The sequence below is a fragment of the Sarcophilus harrisii genome, chromosome 2 (assembly GCF_902635505.1).
Source record: "Sarcophilus harrisii chromosome 2, mSarHar1.11, whole genome shotgun sequence".
NCBI classification, from domain to species: Eukaryota; Metazoa; Chordata; class Mammalia; order Dasyuromorphia; family Dasyuridae; genus Sarcophilus; species Sarcophilus harrisii.
The window spans coordinates 612,203,304-612,221,078 of NC_045427.1; the positions used below are offsets into that span (position 1 = coordinate 612,203,304).

Genomic DNA, 17,775 nt, shown 5'->3' on the forward strand with positions numbered 1-17,775 from the left:
AAGAGAGAGCCAGTGCAGCTTCTTGAAAAGGCCTGTACTTTACCAAGATACTTGGCAGGTCAGTGGAGAATGGATGGAAAGTAAGGAGAGGTTTTAGACGGGCTGGCCCACTAGTAAACTAGGACAATAATGCATACATGAAGTGGTGAGGGTCTAGACAACAGTAAAGATAGTGTTGGGGGAAGAAGAGGGTTCACATGAGACATTGCAGAAGAAAAATAAATTGAAGAGAGCAAGAACCAGAGGATGGAGGTCCCCTCAATGCTATTAGGAATTTAAAAAGCAGGTAAAGATTTAGGAGAAAATGATGAGAGATGAAAGGAACAAAGAAGGCTATCACAAACTACAGAGACTCCAAAAAAAAAAAAAAAAAGAGGCTGATCACAATGTTAAGAATAAAGGATAGTAAATAACATGAATCCAGGTGCTGTACCAAGTTTTAAGAGAATAAAATCACTGCCTTCATCCCACTGTGTGAATACTTAAAGGAAAATATATGAAGAAACTACAATAAGAATCACACAACAGAAGAAGGCAAGGAGACTGACGTTTACATATCTGAAAGGAATGCACAACACTAAAATTACAGAAATAAAGATTTAGAACATTAGACCAATATGACAGAGACAAATTGTGTATTTATAATACAATAACATAATACTATCTTTACACAATATCAGAGGGTAAAATGAATAGAAAGTGGGCCTAGAATCAAAAAGGATTTAAGTTCAAATCCTACCTCTGATACATACTAACTCTGTGATCCTAGGCTAGTCATTTAATTTATTTGCCTCAATTTCCAGATCTGTAAAATGAGGGAAATAATAGCACACCTACCACCCAGGTTGCTACAAAAATCAAATGGGATAATAGTAAAATGTTTAGCATAATGCTTTGCACACAGTGGGCACTATTTAAATGTTAGCTATAATTATTACCATCAGAGTAAAAAAGCTATTCTCTTTAGCAAATAATCTCATTTGATGAATTGTAATTAATATAGCATGTAAACAGTTCATTCTTTGACAGTTTCTAAAGCTAGATTAGCTCTCTACTGATTTTTCTTGTGATATAAGCTGAGTACAGAAATATCTAAATCATAATATTTGAAGGAAAAGATCCATAAGAGGAAACGTTACAAAACTTTGTTTTTGAGATGTTTGCTAAAAATTAAAACCAGACATCTCTGAAAAGTGGATATTCTGCTTTTACTTCTGAAATATCCTGCCAAAACTTTTCTCCAGGATGAGGGCAGTAAGTCACAAGAAAGAAATTCAGCTGTCAAATGGGCTGAGTAAATTTTGAACTGATGCCAGAATAAGGGAAGTAACAACATAACAAATACCACTTGTTTCATGAGTGCTGGCTCTGTAAAAAGATACCACATTCAGTTGAAATGATTTTTTAAAAATTGTGTACATACTTACAACAGTTTCCAAAAGCCCTACTCTCAGGACAATTGCTTTCTGTTCACTATTACAACTTACCAAGTATTTTTAGGAAGTTGAAAAATCTCACCTTGTTAAGTGGCCCAAGGATATTAACAGAGTTTTCAAAAGAAATTAAAGCTATCTGTAGTCATATGAAAAAATGTTCTAAGTCACACTGGTTAGAGAAATACACATCGAAACAATTCAAAGGGACCACCTCATACCTCCATCCGATTGGCCAATACAACAAGAGGACAAACATTGGAAAAGATGCAGAAAAACAGGGACATTAATGCCTTAATGGTGGAGTTGTAAACTGGTTTAAAAAGAAAAATTCAGAACTATGCCCAGGGGACTATGAAATTGTGTATGTCCTTTGATTTAGCAATACACTACTAGATCTATAAGCCAAAAAGATCATAAAGGGAAAAAAAAAAAGGAAAAGGATCCATCTATACAAAAATATTTACAGGAGCTCTTTTTGGTGGCAAAAAAACTGAAAAATGAGGGAAGAATATCCACCAATTGAGGAATGGCTAAACAAGTTATGGTATATAACCTTAATGGAATATTATTAAACTTTAAGAAATGATGACCAACAAAGGATATGAACAGACAATTTTCAGATGATGAAATTGAAACTATTTCTACTCATATGAAAAGGCGTTCCAAATCATTATTGATCAGAGAAATGCAAATTAAGACAACTCTGAGATATCACTACACACCTCTCAGATTCGCTAACATGACAAGAAAAGATAATGGCAAATGTTGAAAGAGATATGGGAAAACTGGGACACTGGTGCATTGTTGGTGGAGTTGTGAAAGGATCCGACCATTCTGGAGAGCAATTTGGAACTATGCTCAAAAAGTTATCAAACTGTGCATACCCTTTGATTCAGCAGTGTTACTACTAGGCTTACATCCCAAAGAGATATTAAAGAACGGAAAGGGACCTGTATGTGCAAAAATGTTTGTGGCAGCCCTGTTTGTAGTAGCTAGAAACTGGAAACTGAGTAGATACCCATCAATTGGAGAATGGCTGAGTAAATTACGGTATATGAATGTTATGGAACATTATTGTTCTGTAAGAAATGACCAGCAGGAGAATACAGAGAGGCTTGGAATGACTTACATAAACTGATGCTGAATGAAATAAGCAGAACCAGGAAATCATTATACAGTTCAACAACAATACTATATGAGGATCAATTCTGATGGAAGTGGCTTTCTTCGACAATTAGAATCCAATTCAGTTCCAAACTAATCAGTGATGAACAGAACCAGCTACACCCAGCGAAAGAAGACTGGGAAATTAGTGTGGGCTGCTTACATTTTTGTTTTGCTTCCCAGGTTATTTTTACCTTTCTAAATCTGCTTTTTCTTGTGCAACAAGAGAACTGTACAAATATGTACACATATATTGTATTTAAGATATACTTTAACATGGAAAAAAAAAAGTGATGACCAAGATTGTTTTTGAAAAACTTGGAAAAATTTTCATGAACTAATGAAAAGTGAAGTGGACAGAACTAAAAAAAAAACATTGCACACAGCAACAGCAATATTGTATGATAGTCTACTGTAAATGACTTAATTATTCTTCACAAAACAAGGCAGGGCTTCTTAAATTTTTTCTACTCACAACCCCTTTTTGCCTGAAAAATTTTTATGCAACCTCAGATATGTAGTTATATAAAATAAGTATACAAATAAATTATTTACTGATAATCATAAAGAAAATTTATTTTAATTATTTGGTATACATATAATTTAACCATTTATTAAAGTGAAAGAAAATTTGTAAACTAATGAGCTGAATGTGCTTGCTTATTTTTCCATTCAGAATTAAATTTTGGTGGAATATCTTATGCTACAAGACAAAAGCATTCAGAAAACTTTTACTTTGCCATATTTTTTCCATCCCCACAGTTATCCTATCCCATATGGGATCTCATCTATATTTCAAGAAGCTTTGATCTAAGGCAAATAGGTGGTGCCATAGTACACAAAGTGCACAAAGCATGGGGCATAAACTCAGGAAGAATATTCCTGAGTTCAAATTCAGCCTCAGACACTTACTAGCTGTGTGACCTGGGCAAATCACCCTGTTTGCCTCAGTTTCCTCATCTGTAAAATAAGCTGGAGAAGGAAATGACAAAAAAAAAAAACAAAAAACAACAAAAAAAAAAAACTTCACTTTGCTCAGAAAACCCCAAATGGGATCACAAAGAGTCAGACACAATTGAAGCAATAGTATGAGACAATCAGGAAGAATTCAGAAGGAAAAATCTTATCTATATCCAGCTAAAGAAATGATAAGAGTCTGAATGCATATCAAAACATACCTTTTTTTAAAAAAAAATTTTTAGGAGGAGTTTCTGCATTTTTTTTTTTGCAACAGGGCTAAGATGAAAATGTTTTGCATTACTACACATGTATTATATATAAAATTATTTACTTTCTTAAAGCAGGGGAGAAAAGAGAAAAAAATTTTAAACTCAGAACTAACTTTCTTAAATGTTAGTAATTATTTTACATATAATTAGAAAAAGAAAATATTAATGAAAAAAAAAGAAAATCAAATTTCCATAGTCTCTTAATTCTCTTAAGTCTTCCCAAATTCCCCTTCAAACAACTAGAAAACTGCCTCAGAATTGATTTAAAAGGAGGAAAGCTGTTTACCAGCCAATCCAGGAGAAAAGGTCTGTTTCATTGGGGTAAAGGAAAACAAGGTCCAAAAACAGCAGTAGCCACAACCTGCCTCATAGCAGGGAGCCTGCCAGCAAGGTCTCTACAGAGGCCAACCTTCCTACAAACTAACAGTCCTCTACAAGGTGAGTTATTAGTCTGTATAACACAGTAATGCCCTAACCCTGGCAAGTCCACCTCCAGCACCAGTCACTAATGAGGCCTTGACCCCACTGCTGAACAGTACTGAAGCCCAAGCCAACAGCAGGCCCTGGGACCTACTAGCAGGAGACCGTTGCCATAGTAACCTAACAGCAGGCTCCACTTTTCATGCAGATCAGTCACAAAATTACTCCTTCAAGACCTGCTAGCAGAGAGGCCCAATTTCCATTAACAACTCAGCAGCAGGGTACTACCCCTGGTGTGACCAGCAGCAAGATCCCTCCTTCAGAGCCAATCACTAGAAACACTCTTATCATAGTAACCTGGCGAAGAACCCATTCCTGGAACAGGCCAGCAACTAAATCCCACACTCAAGGGAGGGCACAGAGAGACCTTATCTCCCCCCTCCCCTAGTATAAGCCAGAAGGAAAGCCTACCCTCCAGAGAAAGCACAGGGCTATAACCTGTAGCGGAGTGAAAGGCAGCAGGAAGACCCAGAGCCCCCACACAAAAAGCTTGGGACAGTGCAGGACCAGAGCATAATTCTCACATAAAAGTACCAAGGAGGAAAAAAAAAAAAGGGGGGGGGGGGAATGAGAAAAAAACAAAAACAAAAACCCAAAACAACAACAAAAAAAGAGCTCGACTATAAAGCATTACTATGGTGATAAGGAAGACCAAGTCATATAAAACTTAGAAAGGGACAAGAGTGTCAAGATAACTACAAGTAAAACCGCCAAGAAAAAATTTAATTTGGTCTCAGACCCAAAAAGAATTTTCGGAAGATTTAAAAAGTTTTAAAAAGCACACTAGAGAAGTAGGAAAGAAATGAGAATACTCCAAAAGAATTATAACACAGAGAAAGATAAATATTTACTTTATATTTATGTGATTTGTGTTGATATATGTATTTGTTGTCTCTCATATTAAAATGTAAACCCCTCACTAACAAAGGCTATTTCATTTTTTAAATCCCCAGTGCCTCCTCAGCAGTGTACCTGAGTAGGTAGTCTATATTTGTTGACTTGCTAATTACACATATGAAATCCAACAGAACACCAAAAACTTTGCAGGTCTACAGTGTAATAATAATTATAATTTAAAAGCATTAGCTCAGGGAAAAAAAGGACCTAGGTTCAAATGCTGACCATTAATGCCTCCTGTATAACCTTAGACAAAATGACCTAATTTCCTTGGGCCCCAGTTTCTTCATCTGTAAAATTAAAAAGTTAGACTGAAGTCTCTGAGGCTCCTTCCAACTCTGGGTTTAATGTGAACAAAGTAATAAGAATATGCAATAAGATCAAATGCAAAGGTTTGCAGTGTACATGGTGACTCAGAACAAAGGTGAAGTGAAGAAGACAGACCAATACCAAATCTGAAGGACACAGCACAATTTACTAAAGAACGGGCATAGGCATGATAAAAATCTATGAACCAAGAGAGATCAAAATCTCGCACAACAATGAGAAACCAGTGTAGGAACCTAAAAATGCTAAATGGACTAGAAGGTATAAAAAGTAGGATAGTATTTCAGAATCATTAAATAACCCTAAATTGGTTAATTCTTTATTGAATGGTCTATGACTAGCTACATATAGATACATAACAAAAAATTAAGAGTAACTGGTATACAACCTTCATGCTATGTTAGTATCCAGGCAATATCAAGAGTTGAAAGAGCCCTGGTATTCCAGAGAAATCTTCACTGTGGATGAGTTATGAGTAAATAGAAGTCCCATACACAATAAGGCATGATGGATTTCAATTTACTACTGGAAGGATTACCCATATCAATAAAATGATACTCATGAAAAGAGCTAAATACAGGATTATATTTAATTGGAGTTTTTCAACATAACAATCAAACACATGAGTCATTTTTGGGAAAGAGCAAAGCTGAAAACTAAGAGCTACAAGAAAGGAAAAACAAAATTAGAATTATTAAGACAGGAGACAGCAAACAGGCCAATGCAATAATAATAACCTTTAAGTAACTGAAGAACTGTCCCATAAAAAAGGGCTATTTTCCACCTAAGAACAAATTTAAATATCTGCAAAAAAAATTTTTTTAAGTGAGGAGAACATTATAATAAGCTCCCAAGTAAGGGTGTGAAATTTACTTTCTGAAATTATTAAAGTGAGCTAGATCTTGTTTAAACTTGGCCTATTCTAAAGGTAAATAACCTTATGAGGTATGTCCACTTCTAAAAATCTATGTACAAAGGCCTAAAGGGTTATCTATGTCACATATAAACATTTTCTTTTTCCATCTTGGTAAAAAGAAAGCACATCAGAAAAGATGGGGAATAAAGAAAGAGACACAGAGAAAGAGAGGGAAATAATCAACACTTTTAAAATCCTTTTTTAAAATATTTTTTCCAATTTCATGTAAAAATAATTTTTGACATTTTTTTTAATTTTTGAATTCCAAATTCTTTTCTTCCTCTCCCCCCTCATTGAGAAGACAAACAATGTGATGTTATAATGTGTAACCATGCAAAACCTATTTTCACATAAGTCATTCTGTGAAAGAAAACACAAACAACTTCCCCAACCCCTTGCAAAACAAACAAACAAAAAAATACACCCCACAAAGGAAATTAATTTGTAGGGTTTGGTGGGTTTTTTAAATATGCTTCTGCAATCAGACTCCATCACAGTTCTTTCTCTGGAGGTAGATAGTATTTTTCATCCTAAGTCCTTTAGAATTGTCTTGAATCTTTGTATTGCTTAGAATAGTGAAGTTTTTCATAGTTGATCATCATAAAATCTTGCTGTTACTATGTATACTGTTCAGGTTCTGCTCATCTCACTTTGTATCAGTTCACGTAAACCCCTCCAAGTTTCTCTAAAAGCCTCCTATTCATCAGTTCTATCAGCACAACAGTATTACAGTATTCCAAAGTTATATACAACTTGTTCAGCTATTCCCTAATTGATGAACATCCCTTAAGTAATTATTTACTATCACAAAAAAGAATTGCTACTAATATTGTTGTACAAATAGGTCCTTTTCCCTTTTTGTTTTTCTTTTTAAAATACAGACCTAGCAGTAGTACTGTTTGAAGTGTATGTATGGTTTTATAGATCTTTGCATCAAAATTACTTTCCAGAATGGTTATAGCCGTTTACAACTTCAGCCCTTTCACACTTAAATCCAACTCACTTGTATGTCATGGTCCTCTTTGATAATGAAGGACAAACAACAACAACAATCATTAGAAGTGTTTAGTGAGCCAATTTTCACACATCCCCTTCTAATGTGTCAGTGTCCTTTTCTATCAAATTAGCCAAGGTATAAAGATGAGATGATACTTCAGGGTTTTTAAATTTGACTCTCATCAACAGTGATTTAGAACATTATTTTATGAGTCTACATAGCTTTGATTTCTTCATTTGAAAATTGCCTATTCAGGGGTGGCTATGTAGCACAGTGGATAGAGTACCAATCCCGAAGACAGGAAGACCAGAAGACCCAAGTTCAGATCTTGCCTTAGATACTTAACGCTTCCTAACTGTGTAATCTTGGCAAATCAATTATCCCCCAATTGCCCCAACAAAAAATAAATAAAGAGGTTTTTTTTTTGGGGGGGGGAGAGGGGAAGAAAATTGCCTATTCATATCTCATGAGCATTTATCATTTGGGAAATGCCTTGTATTCTTACAAATTTGACTCATTTCCCTATATATTTTGGGAAATAAAGCCTTTATCAGAGAAACCTCCATGAATTTTTTTTTCATTCATAATTATTATGTATTTCCCTCCACTCTATTTTTTTCCCATTCTAAATTCTCTCTCTTCTTTCACTTTGTTTTTTTACTTCTGATTAATGTTTCTTTCATGCAATCCTCTCTTCCATTAATTCCCTTTCTGCTCCTATTTCCCTTTAAGTTAATACCAAACTAAGTGTGTTATTCCCTCTTTGAGCCAATTTTGATGAGAGTAAATACTGTCCATGTCCCCCTAACATGTTCCACTACACTGCAAAAGCTCTTTTGCACATTTTTATTTGGGATAATTTATCCCATTCCACCTTTTCCCATTGTATTGCTCTTTTTTCATCCCTTAATTTTTTTAGATATCATTCAATCATAGTCATCTTTCTTCCTCACCCTTTAATTTTATTTTTTTCGTGGCATATGAGCCCTTTGATCTCAGAGGCAAGATGAGTGAGGCAGGAGACTCATAGGGTGTGAAAAGAGCTCCAGTTTATCATGCCGCACAGCCTTGTTGATATACATTTTAGTCAACTCACACAAGTACCCCTCTGTGTATACTCCTAACTGCCCTAATAATGTTAAAGTTCTTAGGAGTTACAAGTATCACCTGTAGAAATGTAAACAAGTTTTAGGTTTCTCTTAAATCTTGTTTTTGAAAGTCTAATTTTCTATTCAACTCTGATCTTTTCATCAGGAAAGCTTGAAAGTCCTCTGTTTCATTAAATATCCCTTTCTCCCCCCCATCCACAAATAACTGCACTCCATTTTCTTGGTTATAATCTTAGTTCTTTTGCACTCCAGTATATCATATTCCAAGTCCTATGATCCTTTAATATAGAACTTACTAAATCTTGTGTTATTCTGACTGTGACTTCATAATATTTGAATGGTTTCTCCTTGACCTGGGAGCTCTGGAGTTTGGCTATACTATTCCTGGAAGTTTTCATTTTGGAATTTCTTTCAAAGAAGAGATCAATGGATTCTTTAAATTTCTATTTTATCCTCTTTTATCCTATTTATCTGGAATATTCGAACAGTTTTCCTTAATAATTTCTTGAAAGATGATGTCAAGACTTTTTGATCATGGCTTTTGAGTAGTCCAAAAATTCCTAAATTATTTCTCCTGGATTTATTTCCCATGTTAGTTGTTTTTCTAATGAGACATTTCACATTTTCTTCTATTTATTCTTTTGATTTTATTTTAAAGTTTATTGTTGTCTCATGGAGTCATTAGCTTTTACTTACCCAATTCTAATTTTTAAGACATATTTTCTTCAGTGAGCTTTTCCATTTGGCCAATTCTGTTTTTTAGGCAGTTCTTTTCTTCAGTGAATTTTTGTATAATATTTTTCCATTTGGCCAATTCTGCTTTTTAGGGAGTTCTTAAAATATATTTATTCTTGCATGTTTCCCTCTCAATACAAGGTTAGGACAGTGAAAAGCAAAAAACCAATTTGGAAGGGTCCTCTATGCAACGGTATGGGATTCTGCTAAAAGGGAGTACCGAGGCCACCTTGTCCTTTGATGCACAATAAGTTTTCTGTCATGTTACAGAAACGCCCTTGTTAAGCAAGGAGCATTAATTTGTGATCATAGGAATGAGTGTAAGATGAGGGTCACAGCCAATGGCTACGTTAAAAGAGATGCCTGAAAAGGGCCTCTTGCTTGTGAGCAAGGTGCTGAATTGCTGGATTGGCTCTCCTCCCATTGGTAGATACCATGCATATGCAATGCCCATGAGCTGCTTCTCTGAATGGTGATTGGGGCTTGCCTACTGTTCATGGGCTGATCATGCATAATAAACTGGAGCTCTTTTCACACCCTGAGTCTCCTGCCTCATTCATCTTACCTCTGAGATCAAAGGGCTGATATGCCACGAGCTCTTAAAAGATGGCCGCAATGAGAGGATCCAAATCCGTTCCAATTGATCAGTGATGAACAGAATCAGCTACACCCAGCCTAAGAACACTGAGAAATGAGTATGGACCAAAACATAGCATTTGCACCCTTTCTGTTGTTTGCTGCATTTTTGTTTTTCTTCCCAGATTATTTTTATCTTCTTTCTAAATCCAGTTTTTCTTGTTCAACAAGATAATTGAATAAATGTTTATTCTTGTATTGTATTTAACATATACTTTAATATGTTTAACATGTATGGGACTGCCTGCCATCTAGGAGAGGGGGTGGAGGGAAGAAGGGGAAAAGTTGGGACAGAAGTGTTTGCAAGGGTCAATGTTGAAAAATCATCCATGCATATGTTTTGTCAATAAAAAGCTATAATAATAATAAAGAAAAAAAAGATTTGCTATAGAAAATTGCCAAAAAAATCTATCTTCATTATCATATTAGAAGTCTACAGACATATGCTTCCATTTCAGCCTGATGATAAAATAATAAATTACATACACAATGTAAAAAATAAAATCATATAAAATAAATTTTTAAAAAATAAAAAAAAATTTAAAAGACGGCTGCAACACCTCTGAGATAAACTAATTCAATTCCCATTTCAAGCAACCATATGGGCTTTTGAATATCAGCTAGTACAAGCAACTCATTCTATCATTTTATAATTTCATGTCACAACAGCTGAAACTTTCTTTTAAATATCAGAGATATCTTTAAAACTGTCATGGAGAGATTTCAGAACATGATCAATGATTGTCTTCAATAAAAGTTAAATGTAAGATCTTTTAAAAAAAAATGTATTGATATAAATTACTTACTTTAAAACTTTTAATCATGGTTCTTAAAAACAACAATAGATCATTATTAGCATGTAATGTACAGGGTACATGAACTCAAATCCCATAATTGCATCATCAGTTCTATTACTCTAGACAAATCTTTTCAACTCTCTGTTCTTAGTTTTCCCATACGTAAAAATTATGGGATTGGACATAATGGCCTCTAAATTCCCATTCTAGTTCTAAAGTTCTGATAGTATGATTTTTGCTATGATTTTAATAAGACTAGTAATTTTATCAATAAACAGAACTCTTAGTGAAGAACCCCCTCTTCCAGTATAAACCTGTACATGCTGTTCAACTTAATAATCTTTAAGAGAGTTGCTTGGTCACTGAGAGGTTAATAATAATAATAACTAAATCATTGATATAGAGCTTTAAAGTTTGCAAAGTGCTTTATAACATTTGCTAATTTGATCCTCACACAACCCTGGGAGGTAGATATTATTATTTCCATTTTACAGATGAGGAAACTGAGGCAGACAAAAGTTAAATCTACCATAGCTAGTAAATGTATGAAGCTAAATTTAAACTTACGTCTTTCTGGGACTCCATTCTATTTGTTGTGGTACCAGCTGTGAGGAATCTTACTCTAGTCAGTCACAGTAGATGTCAAAGCCCTACTGTGATCAGAAATCTTCTTGACTCCAATGATACCTCTCCATCCACTATGCAACACTGACTCTCAAGATCATCAATTCCATAAACTAGTAAATCAATTTCAAATAAGGCGATACTCCTTCAGGAGTAGGATTAAAAAATGTAGTCATTAAAAAAGATGAATATTTTTTAAAATGACAATTTTTTCCATTTTATCTAGAAAAAGGAAATTAAATGAATGTGACAATTCGCATTGTTACTCTGAATTATTATTAAATATAACCACATTCCAAAGCTATTTTTCAATGTACCAATGAGAGCAATTATTTCCAATTCAGGGTTAAATTAATTAACTATTTTCAGTGAATGACCTAAAGTCATTTCCAAAAGAATTAAATCTACAATGCTGATTACAAAATGCATAATTAAATGTTAAGATACTAACTATAGACAAGTACAAAATATCAAGTGTAATAGCATTCTATCATATACTTACAGTTCTTTGTGCTTCTCCTCTGCCAAAATCTGGTCATTGGGTTTCAGACCATACCTGTAGCAGACATAAAAAAAAAAAGTTAGTCATAAAAATGCAAAATATATTTAACAGACCAGCCAGTAAGTCTTTGAATAAAGATAAAACTTAAGATTCTACAAATCTCACCATAGGACCTAGACAAGTCAATTGTCCTATAAACCAAATTTTTTGCCATATTTAGCTGTCCCTTATTTAACAAGATTTCTGGAACACACTCTCATCTGATCTCTTCCACTGGTACAACAAGGGCATACAGAAGTCTCCCTGACTATATTTATACCAGAAGAGACTAAGGCAGATGCTAAATATTATGAACTCCAAATGATGCCCCACAAAACTGATTATCTTTAATCCACATGAAACAAAGGGTTGTTACTGATGAGGAAGCCATTTCAGAAGCAGCTCTGTACAACAGTTAGGCCACCAACTGATTACAACAAAAATCAAAATTAACAGAGCTGAAACAATTTCAACTATTTCAAAAAATTGTTGGGGTTGAAAAATGGAAAAAAAAAATTTAAGATACTAATACAAACTCTTACCTAATATCTCTTCAGAGACAGCCAAAATGGCTTTTACTCACAGTTCTTCATAAATGATATTATGAATCTAGTCATTTAGTCCTATCAGTCAATAAGCATCTATTAAATACCTAATGTCCCCACCTTCATGCTTCTATAATTGTTCACCAGATCTAGAACATAATCTCTCTTTGCCTGCAATTCTTAGAAATCTGTTTCTTTCCGAGCTTAGACCAATTGCCACTTCTTTTAGAAGGCTATAATGAGGGGTAGTTAGGCCGTGCAGTTGATAGAGCATCAGCCCTGAAGTCAGGAGGACCTGAGTTCAATTCTGCCCTCAGACACTTAACATTTCCTAGCTATGTGACCCTAGGCAAGTCACTTAACCCCAACTGCCTCAGCAAAAAAAGGCTACAATGATCCCCATCTCTGACCCTATTTACTTATCTTCCTGGAAATTAATTTCCATATATTTTTATTTTATTTTATTTTTTAATTGCAAAAAATACAGCTTTTTTTTTTTTTATAAGAACTGTTTGGATTTATAAAGTGCCTGTTATATGCCAAGCACTTTACAAGTAGTAACTGAGATCTAACCCTCATAACAACTCTGTAAGGGAGATTAGGATTCAGGTTTTACAGATAAGGAAATGAAAGAAACAGTAATTAAGTGACTTGCCACACAATTATTAAATATCTGAGGTCAAATTTGAACTCCAGTCTTCTTGATTCCAGGGCAAGCATTTAACCAACAGACCACTTATAGGAATGTTTTCTTGAGGTACAAGTCCAGTAGTGAGATAAAAAATAACGAAAGATGTTCACAATTTAATTATATTGGAGTTATAATTCTGACTTGTTTTCCAGAACTAATGAACCAAGTCACAGTCAGAATCAGAGTACAAAGGTATGTCTATCTTCCCAAAGTCCTTCTAACATTTACCATTTCCTCTCGTCATCTCTGCCAACCTAATAGGAGTGAAGTGACATTTTATAATTGTTTAATTTCTATCTCCCTCTTTCCCTCCCTCCCTCTCTCTCTTTACTGAGGCAATTGGGGTCAAGTGATTTGTCCAGGGTCACAGAGGAAGGAAATGTTAAGGATGTGAGACTAGACTTGAACTCAGGTCCTCCTGACTTCAGGGCTGGTGCTCTATCTACCTAGCTGCCCCTTTCTATTTCTTTTTATTAGTGATTTGGAATACTTCTCACATACCTATAACAGACATAGCTTGTATTTCCCCTGTTCCTTTTCTTTGATCACTTAACTCCAAAAGAAATGGCTCTTACTCTTGGATGTATGCAGCAATTCACTCCTGGCCTAAGAGAAATGATCTTTGTTTATTCTTCACTAGGATGTGCGTGGGTGTGGGTGTAAGTAAAGATGAATAAATTTAATTATTTTTTTAAACTAATAAGAGGTTCCCTTTTTAAAATCCTAAACATACTGATCACTCCTCAAGCAAGTGTGCTGGGTATAGTGTTAAGACACTGGCGATACAAAGCTAAAAATGAAAGTAGTTCTTGATTCATGGGGAAATATATAAACATGTATTTGTAGGTATAAATATGTGTACATAAAAATATGAAATAACATGGTGCAGAGCTGAGAAAGCTGATGTTGAAGCTGGGCATGTAAAATAAGCTGTCAGTGCTCTAGGCAACTAAGACTATAAATTGCAGAAAAGATAACACCCTGCATTAGTGGAAGGAGTTTTCTCAACTGTGAATTCACTATCCTTCCTTCCTCTCTCTCTCTCTCTCTCTCTCTCTCTCTCTCTCTCTCTCTCTCTCTCTCTCTCTCTTTTAAAACATGCAAGTGATTGGTTGGAAGGGAAGATGGCGGAAGACAGGGACTAGCAATGGGAGTATCAGGTAGAAGATAGTATTTGAACTCTGAAGGAAACTCAGAATTCTAAGGTATAGGGACGATGAGGAGGAAGAGTATAGGAAAGAGGTTGGATAAAGGCACAAAGACAGGGGAAAGCGCTACATATTAACAATTCAGAGGTAATGGAGAGGGATCAAAGTTTGTAATACCAAACACTGTATAAAATTATTTGCTATAAATACAAAACCACCACCAAATTAAAACATATTCTCTTATGAGGTAAATAAAAATGAAAAATCAATTCAATTGAACATAAATCCGATATGTCCAATCCAAAAGTATAAACTATATAAGAGCTTGGGATTTGGTACTAACTATCTGTTACACTATCCCTACTGAGGTCTTGATAAAAGCCACTTCATCTCTCCCAATCTCAGTTTTCTCATCTGCAAAATGTCAAGTTGGAATGATGACTGCCAAGGTATTTCATAATCTACATTCTATAATCCTGTGAGGGCATGAATAAATACCTAAATGGTAATGAATTATGGGGGTGGGAAGAACAGATCAAGCCATAAAACTTGCTGAAGGAAAGGTTATATAAGATTGTGCAGATTAAAGTAATAAATACAGCCTCCACTAAAGCAATGAGGCCAAAGACACTGCAGGATTTCCTGACTACCATGGACACCAAGCCAGACAATGACTATGGTCCAGATAATGACAACTGCAGTTTTCTGTGGCTTTCCCTTGCCCTGTGAGAGCTTATAAGGACTGCCATGTTTTCTGTGATTTCCAAGGTAGTCTATCAAAATTAAAAAAGTTCTAAGTGCCTAGTGACCACCTAGGTGTTTTATGAGGAGCTAACCAGTCCAGGGAAGAGATAACCAGGAATGAATGCATACAATGAATGCATTGTAACAGATGAAGCTTTGTACTCAATAAATCACTGAAAATCAGCCAGTCACATGGCAATGTGCAAGAGATTACATAGGTATGGACAAAAATGCAACCATGTCTTCATCTTAGAACTTACATTCTACAAAAAGAACATGTAAGATGAGAAGAAACTATTTCATCTTTGTCTTTGTTTCCCTACTGTGTGTCTAGCACATAATAGCTGCTTAATAAATGCTGGCTAACTCTGACATGTGAAAGTAATATATCTTTTTTTTTATTAAAAAAAAAAAAAAGCTAAGAGAAGATAACAACAACTATCAAACCAAGTACTTACTTTCATATCTTTATCAACTACTATATGAATGCATAAAGTATACCACTGATGAAAAAACAAGAAGGGTTTGGACAGGCTTTCACTTAAACAAATTCTGACAGAATGAAAGAATCCAAATTAACATGTAATATTAATGAGTTAACATATGTAAAGTTTTCTGACATCTAATGCAATGCAAGATAATTAAAGTAATATGAGATAAAAAATTAAGTATAGTACAACTTATTTCAAGGTTTAAACGTTTAGAATTCTCATGGAAAGAACACACACATCTTAAAGAACAATCCTCCAATAATTAAGGATTGCTCCAAACTAATCATAGCAACTGACCTTTAAAGTTTGCAAACCAAGAGGCATATACATTAACTCATTTGATTTCAAAAGTTACTATTAGAGACAAGACTAGAATCTAATTTCAGCACTCTTTTCATCATATTAGCCTTACTCTTAAATTCTGAAAAATCAGTGAACAAAATTTGTGTACCTATTAGTAATATTTCAGACTATGCTTCATAGTGGCAGCTAGGAGTCAATCTGTGAAAAATACACTTGTAATCCAGTGAGAGAATTAGTAAATTTATTAATTCTGGTTTTACAATTGTTTGTATTATTTAAATCAGAAGTGCATTCTCATGAAGGCTATTAAATGGCTAAATGTTTGAATTTCTACACTAACATCACAAGTGTCACCAAGATTTTCAAGTCCTCCAAAATTTGTAATAAACCATTAAAATAATGACTCACCTTGACAAAAGAAATATACAAAAACCTATTTGGATTTACTAATAATTCTAATTATCTCTTCCCATTACTCTTTATTAGAATTTCACAGAACAATTATTATGTTTATGATTAAACAAAAATTAAATGGGAAAGGTAAAAAAAAAATTTTTCCATTCAAAGATCTGCACAATCAATTTCAAAATGCTCAAAACCCTCACATTTCAACTATCTTAAAATAAAAACAGATCATGGACCTTTCTACACCAACATATTTACAAAATCTAGTTGCTTTTTGTTTGCTAAAGATAACTTATCTTTTTTGACCTCAACCTTTAGTTGTTTCAACAGAAGTTGGTAGCTTCATTTGTTTCTGCTCTCAAGTTACAAATTTATTTTTTTTTTTTAAGGAAATGAAGTCTCACTGGCACCTCCCTGTCATCTTACTCATCTATGTCCCTCTATCAATTCAGAATAAAACCTATCTACCCATTTTCATCCAGTGTAATTCTTCTTCATGTTTTTATGAAAATACTCCAAAGAACTCCTGCATATACTGGAAGTCTTCCTATGCTTCCTCTTAACATACTAGTATAAGATTTGGGCTCTGTCCTATCCTTTACATAGCTAGCACCCAAAAATAAATCAGCAATATGGTTAAAAAAAAAAAAAAAAAAAAAAAAAAAAAGCAGTGCCAACTTATTCAGAAGTGAACCATTTAATTCTGCCATCATCATGGGAATAATGTTGTAATTTGTAATGAGGGATTTAAGTAAAAATATAAATCCTAATGTTAACAGAAATAGACCAGGTACTATTTATTGTATAGTCTTGTGGTAGTTTCTGTTGCTTACAGAAACTCAACTTTAGATAAATTTTCATGGTTCAGAAAGGATATGGATTATATTATAGAGATTTCTCAAAAGTATTCCCAGAAAGTCAATATTTGGAAAGTAAGAAAAGAAAAAAAACACTGTATATGACTGTGTTTTGTGTTCCTTTAGGGATTCTGTATACTTCTGTAATTATGCAGGGTACCTCCCCACCGGCTGAAGGTAAGCCTTCTAAACATAGCCTAAGCTCCATTTCTGGTTCATCAACTGTTTGAGGATTTCTTCGAAACCACTCTTTAGTCAACTGCTGGGAATATTTTAAAGTTTTAGTGAAAATACACTTTATATATGACTAGATCACATCCTCCTGCAGTGATTCTTGTCTTTGATAATGTCTTTCCCACCATTTCTAGTGTGCAAAAAACTATTAATAAGATGTTATTATTGTCTACTTAAATCCATCATGGAAAAGTATACTGATCTTTAGGTCAGCTGAAATCTTGGTTTTTCTGAGATCATAGAGTTCAATGATTGCAGTCATATAAGATATTTACTGGTCAATTCAATTTGTGTGTGTATATATATATATATATATATATATATGAGATTCCATTCATAAACACAATTAACATCTGATTATTAACTCGTCTGTATTTTAATGTCTTAGATTATTGCTTTGGGGCACTGAGAAGTTAAGGGACTTGATCATGGTCCCATAGCTAGCATATAATATAGAGATATGATCCAA

General features: G+C 34.2%; 1 protein-coding gene across 3 annotated transcripts in view; it reads right to left on the bottom strand.

The window, feature by feature from the left end:
- Window positions 1-17,775, bottom strand: part of ADK (adenosine kinase) — a 618,595-nt gene that overhangs the window by 504,248 nt on the left and 96,572 nt on the right. For all 3 annotated transcript variants that reach the window (XM_031949472.1, XM_031949471.1, XM_031949473.1), the window contains exon 3: window positions 11,850-11,903. In XM_031949472.1, coding sequence (XP_031805332.1) covers window positions 11,850-11,903 — 54 coding nt within the window. The remainder of the gene's footprint in view (window positions 1-11,849; window positions 11,904-17,775) is intronic.